Genomic DNA, 6,695 nt, shown 5'->3' with positions numbered 1-6,695 from the left:
CAAAACACAGTACTGGCTAGGACCCGCCCACCTTCGAGGAGTGAAAGCCACAGTTTTCATTTCAGGTTTTCTTTTATATTGTGTACTTATCACTGAAATAAATAAATGAGGAAATAAGCAATAAAAAGGATATTTCATGACACATTTTATTATTTAGACTCGCATTGCATGTTGTTGTTTATTTAATGTTACATTTTATAGTACTTTATTCATTTAATCCAAAATATTCCTCCTTACACAGTGGGCTAATGTGCATTACTCGATTCGTTAGCATGGACGGTGTAATTTTTAGACGTTCCTCCAATAAATTATTTTTTGAGTGACACACACACACACACACTGCTACCTAGTGCTGCCTCAAACAGATCTCAAAGAAGGTCAGGCTATTCCTTTTTCTACACTTTTTTATTCCCCAAAATTCTCTCATGGCTCCCAATCCATCGGATAATCCTCTGCTGTCACTGTCCATTTATTATGCAGTCTTGACCATGGACTGAAAACGTGTTCAAATTCCAAGGCTGCACATTTGTTAAAACAGAAAGGTGGCTTTTCTTTCATATAAACACAGTAATTTTGATTTTTTTTTTAGTATTCAGAAATGAATTCTGACATAATTATGGGAGGGGGTAACTGCTGATCACTTAACCCTGAGGCACGCAACTTTAAGTAAACCCGCAATGAATAAATAACACCACTGACTGGAAATGAAGCCATTCCGAATGTGTACACCCAGAATGGCGGCCAGACTTTCCAAAAGTGTGACATAAAGTCAACCCGCATGCATCCATGTCATTAACACAATAAACCGGTATAAAACATAAGAAAAGTGGCCCCTCGCCCCACAGTGTTACTTTTTTCTTCATTGGCACTTGACAGGTATCTCCTTTGGGCTTCTCCCAGATCACTCTGCCCACCGGCCGTTCCCCTGTCCCCCCTATCCACCTCTCTGTCACAGGCTGGTGTCCGCCGTCTCGGACTTGGGCAGCGCCGGCTCGGACAGCGTGTCAGGCTGGCCGTCCCGGCAGAAAAGCACGGCTGGATTTTTGCAAGCCCACATGGCGACGTCCCCTCCGTTGGCCGGGCTAGACGAGGACATCCTGCTGCCGGCCCCGTGCCGGTTCACGTAGCGGTCCCGGATGCGATTGGCGCGACTCCTGGCCTCCCGGCTCTGGTTTTGGGTGGACAGGTAGGCGGCGATGTTTCGAGTCCTGTAACCCTCCTCGCGGTTGCGGCCCAGCAGCATGGAGATATTGGGGTTCCGTATGGCGTAAATGAGCGGGTTGATGGCCCCGTTTGCCCACGCCATCCATATGGCCACCGTGTCCATGGCAGAGTTAAAAGACAAGTCGCCCGCGGCGGTGATCAAGCCCATCACGCAGTACGGTCCCCAGCACACGATGATGAAGACGATCATGATGAGCACCGTGGTGGCCGTCCTCATCTCGCTGTAGAAGCGCAGCAGGTGCGCGTACGTGGTGACCGGCCTCACCCGGATTTCTGAGAGCCGCACGGTCTTGCAGATGTTGTAGTGGCAGAAGCACATCAGGGCGAAAGGCAGGAGGTAGCAGGCGACGATGAGCGCGACGCTATACGCCGTGCCCATCCTGGAGGTGACGGAGTGAAAGATGTACATGCAATGGTAGAAGCCCTTCTTGTGCACCTGCAGGCGTCCGGCGGACTGCGCCACTAAGTACCAAGGGAAAGAGAAGAGCACGGCCGCCAGCCAGACGGCCACCAGCAGCTGCGTCGCTCTCCGCCGGCCGATCTTCTCCTGGGGCTGCCTCACGATGGCATAGTAGCGGTCGAAAGAAATCAGAGTCATGGTCAGCGTGGAGATGATGCCGAAGCAGGAGTTGAAGAAGCCGTTGGCCACGCAGAAGCGGTCCCCGAAAATCCAAAGCCCGTCCTTGCTGAAGAGCATGACGAAAGAAAAAGGCAAACAGAGAATGGCCGTCAAGAAATCCGACAGGGACAGGGACATGATGAAGGCGTTAGTGACCGTCCGCAGCTGCCTGTGCTTGATGATCACCACAATGACCGCCGAGTTGCCCAGGCTGGACAAGAGGAAGATGACAAGCAGGATGAGCGCCTGGGACGCCACCGCGATGCCGTGCAGCAGCGTGTTTGCTTCCACCGCCTTCGTCCCGGCTCGCTCTCCCCCGGCGCCTCCACCCCCACCACCGCCGCCTGCCGACTGATTGCCGGCGTTTAGATAATTTCTCACCGAGCTGAGCAAAGGGGTCGTACTGAAGAGGTCCAGTGGCCAGTCCCGATCCGAGCCGTTGTCGGCCGCCCTGTAGCTGCTGCTGTTGCCGGGGAGCGCGATGTTCACAGACAAATCCATCGGGCTCGACTGGGGGGCATCCACGGCCGCCAGGCGGATTCATCACTTTGGGATTTTTTTTCTTTTCTTTTCTTTCTTTCTTTTTTTTTTTTGCAGGACTGAATCCCCGAGAAGCGTACCCCCTTTAGTTACTTCATCGCCCTGGCCGATCCTTGCCTTGACATTTCACAAGAGCCATCCGACAGTCGAGCGAGCCGGCTTTGTGCGAGTCCTGCCTGCGATTCGTGCCGCTACGCTCGTTCATTCATCGGTCCCTCCCTCGCTGACTCCCCCCCCCCCCCCCCCCCCCTTTTCTCTCTTGCTCATTCCCAGCATAAATTGCGCTGCCTCTGATCTCAGCGACGTGACGTTTTGATCGTTACCAAGGCAGCGGTGATTTTTTATTTACCTTTTTTTTTAACTGTTACGCACGATGTGATAAAGAGGAGCCGCTCATACGTAATCGCTACTCTTATAATAAAAGGTGGCAAGAGCCGGGATAATTGGGCCTTTGAAAGGCATCGGGCGTGCTTGACACGTTAAATGCATAATCACTCCCCCCACCCCCCATTCTACCTCATTTTTTTTTTTATTAAAAAGAATCCATGAGCAAAAACATAATTCAATTTAGTAGGCTGATCTCCATTCGCTCTTCCACTTCCATTTCACTTCTCGTCTTTGTATTCGAAAAAATCGCACCAAGCTATCCATCCCATTTTAATGAGCAGTTTTCAACATCCATTCATCCATCCATTCAGTCTGCCGTCTTATTGGTTCTCAGTTTTAAGGGCTTCTTGATGTGCAAAATATTCTAGCATCCATAGCTTCATGGCAGGAATTACCCAGCACAGGGCAAACGGTGAAATGTACTGTGCAATGTGACAATAAATAAAAACACAACGATAGGCGATCATAAATAATGAAACATTTCCTGAAATATGTTTATATCACTCGTTTATGTATTTCTTGTTTCTTCATTTATTTATTTAAATGACACAACATACAACATGAAATATGCCTTTAAGGAAAAACAGTACTCACTAGAGCTCACCCTTTCAACTGTGACAGGTGGAAATGATGGATTTCATTGCAAAGCATATTTCATGTTGTGAGCTGGGTCACTGAAATAAATATAAATGAATAATAATAATTAGGCGGGACGGTGGCGCAGTGGGTAGCGCTGCTGCCTCGCAGTTGGGAGACCTGAGGACCCGGGTTCGCTTCCCGGGTCCTCCCTGCGTGGAGTTTGCATGTTCTCCCCGTGTCTGCGTGGGTTTCCTCCCACAGTCCAAAGACATGCAGGTTAGGTGGATTGGCGATTCTAAATTGGCCCTAGTGTGTGCTTGGTGTTTGTGTGTGTCCTGCGGTGGGTTGGCACCCTGCCCAGGATTGGTTCCTGCCTTGTGCCCTGTGTTGGCTGGGATTGGCTCCGGCAGACCCCCCGTGACCCTGTGTTTGGATTCAGCGGGTTGGAAAATGGATGGATGGATGGATGGATAATAATAATTAGACAGTGTGGCACAATGGCGCTGTCCCTCGCCAGAAGGAGAACAAGGTTTGTGTCTCGGTTCCTCCCTGCATGGACTTAGCATGTTCTCCCCGTGTCTGATTGGGCTTCCTCCGACAGTCCAAAGACATGCTGGTCAGGCGATCAGGCTGCGCTGAACGTGTGTGTGTGTTTGCCCTGCGGTGGATTGGTGCTCTGTCCAGGGTTTGTTCCTGCCTTGCGCTCTATGCTAGCTGGGATAGATATGAAAGGCACTATATAATAGATAGATATAAAAGTCACTATATAATAGATAGATACATAGATAGATAGATATGAAAGGCACTATATAATAGATTGATGTGAAAGGTACTATATAATAGATATAAAGGGCACTATATAATAGATAGATAGATGTGAATGGCACTAAATAGATGGATAGATTAGGCTAACCCTAACCCTAACCTAACCTTAATTTTAGGCGTTTTATATATATACGCCAAAACAAGCAGATAAATATTTGCATTTTCTGTCTTGTTTTTTGTCTCAGGTGTATGATTAACAATCATGTGTAAGTCGATTATGTAGCTTATTTTTAGAGAGTCACCAAAATATCAACATCTGCAAACTTGATATCAGATTTCAAAACCTTGATATCAATTTTATTAAACATGATATCAAAATGACAAAATATAAAGTGAGAGTTTAAAATGCATATTGTCACACACATGCTCATGGGAGGCAGCTAAAGGGCTTGAGTAAAGGCAATTCTGAGGCATGCCGGGATGTGGCAGAGTGCACTGAGTCTTTTTCTCCCTCGCCTGCAGACCATTCATGAGAGATTCCACCTGATCCTCTTGACGTCACTTCCGGGACCGAGCCAATGGAAGAAGACTTTGTCGGCTCCGGCCCCTGTGATGTCACGTCCGGGCTCGAACCAATGGCTGAAGAACATGAGCCTGATCCCTATGACCTCACTTCCTGTCTTCCCCTTTAAAAGCCTGCACCTTTTCCCTATTCCCTCAGTTCCGTCTTGAACTCGGTTGTATGCACATCAGTGCAGTATTTCATTTAAAAACGACTTTTGTAGCCAGGAAACCAATTATATGGGTGGCTGCCCCAAACCTTTCTATGACTCTGTGTCGAGTTTGTGACAGTATATATTAGCATGTAAGCTTTCATACGAAATTTTAAAAACTTGATATCAAATTTCAAAAACATGATGTCAAATTTTAAAAGTTTGATATCAAACATTATAGAGCTGATATCCATTTTGAAAAACTTGATATCAAATTTCCAAAGCTCGGTATCAAATTTTAAAAGCATGATATCAAATTGTATAAGCCTGATATCAAATTTCATAAACATGATATCAAAATGACAAAATATGACGTGCGAGTTTAAAATGCACAAATATTAGCATTTAAGGTCTCATATGGAATTTTAAAAACTTGATATCATAGTTCAAAAACTTGGAATCAAAGATCAAAAGCGTGATATCAGATTTTAAAACCTTGAAATCAAATTTCAAGAAGTCGATATCACATTTTAAAAGTTTCAAAAGCTTTCAAAATATTAAAAAAAAGTTTTCAAAATATTAAGTTTCAAAAGTTCGATATCAAATTTAAAAGCTTGATTTCAAACATTACAGAGCTGATATCCATTTTTAAAAACTTGATATCAAATTTCCCAAATCTTGATATCAAACTTTAAAAGCGTGATATCACATTTTATCAGCCTGATATCAAATTTCATAAACATGATATCAAAATGACAAAATATGATGCGAGAGTTTAAAATGCGTATACAGGTATATTAGCATTTAAGCTATCATATCAAAATTCAAAAATGCAATATCAAATTTTATAAGCCAGATATCAACGTTTTAAAAGCTGATATCAGATTTTACGAGTCACGTATTTATTTATTTGTTTGTTTGTTTGCTTATTTATTTACTGCGTTTCATCGTGTAACACTTAATAGCTTCTTCTCCTGAACCGCACAGGTTGAGAACTGCAGCTTCATTCAATAACTCCGTTGATGTTGGAGTAGTTTAGGTAATGATTGAAGAGCATTCTGAGTTATGTTTATTTCAAATTACGAGACAATTTACAGAAAATATTTAATACAGGAATTACGGTATTGTCTTTATATATATTTATTTTTTTTAGGAGCATTAACTTTGCCAGGATTGCTGTGGTCCCTCCCAGCACAGCCTGGCATCCCTCTCCCTGTACAGCACACTGCTTGCACACACAGACTTATTCTGCTTAACTGGGATAAGCCCAATCCACCATTATGACTTAGTGTGAACTTGTTGTGCTGTATCATCACAAATTGGAAAAAAAAAATAATCATATTCTTTTTGTGACCATCTACTAAGAATATTTTTGGAATTTGTCAAGAATTCGATAAAGTAATTATAAATTAAGCATGCTTGTGCTGATCCTTTTTATTTGCGGTTTTAATCTACTGTATATGAAGAATTGCGTCAGGTAGGACTCTTGGCATATAGCATTCTGACTCGGGCAGAGTGTTGAGTTTGACGGATTCTCTCCGGAATATTTTATTGTATTTACTATTTTCTTATTAGATTGGGTCTTGTTCTTTAAATAAGTAAAAGCAGATGGCAATCAGAGAGTTCAGAGTGGAGTGAGCCATGAACGGTACTTAACCTAGTAATGCTCATCTGTTGATTCCCTGCAGCCTCGGCAGGGCGCAATACTCATTTGGTGTAACTGTCATTATCTAATTGCCTAGCTGACCCTTAAATTCTCCTCTTCCATGTTTTTCATTCTTTGGCTCTGCTAGCATTAAGACCACAATATGCCAAAGTCCCCCCCTTCCTCATTGCTCACTCTGCCATGAGAGTGCACCCTCTTTGCC

The 6,695-nt window shown here is 44.2% G+C and overlaps 1 protein-coding gene across 1 annotated transcript; it reads right to left on the bottom strand.

Annotated features, from left to right (window-relative positions):
- Window positions 1–241: 241 nt before the first annotated feature.
- On the bottom strand, window positions 242–2,884 carry LOC114666630 (G-protein coupled receptor 135). Its single transcript, XM_028821556.2, has one exon. The coding sequence runs from the start codon at window positions 2,342–2,344 to the stop codon at window positions 950–952; it is 1,395 nt and encodes a 464-aa protein (XP_028677389.1). The 5' UTR covers window positions 2,345–2,884; the 3' UTR covers window positions 242–949.
- Window positions 2,885–6,695: the final 3,811 nt, after the last annotated feature.

The sequence above is a fragment of the Erpetoichthys calabaricus genome, chromosome 16 (assembly GCF_900747795.2).
Source record: "Erpetoichthys calabaricus chromosome 16, fErpCal1.3, whole genome shotgun sequence".
NCBI lineage: Eukaryota > Metazoa > Chordata > Cladistia > Polypteriformes > Polypteridae > Erpetoichthys > Erpetoichthys calabaricus.
Note: the sequence above shows the minus strand (reverse complement) of the source record. Positions and strands in the feature narration are given on the sequence as shown.

Excerpts from the sequence above, each read along its gene's own strand:
- LOC114666630 (XM_028821556.2), bottom strand. The coding sequence starts at position 2,344 with ATGGATTTGTCTGTGAACATCGCGCTCCCCGGCAACAGCAGCAGCTAC.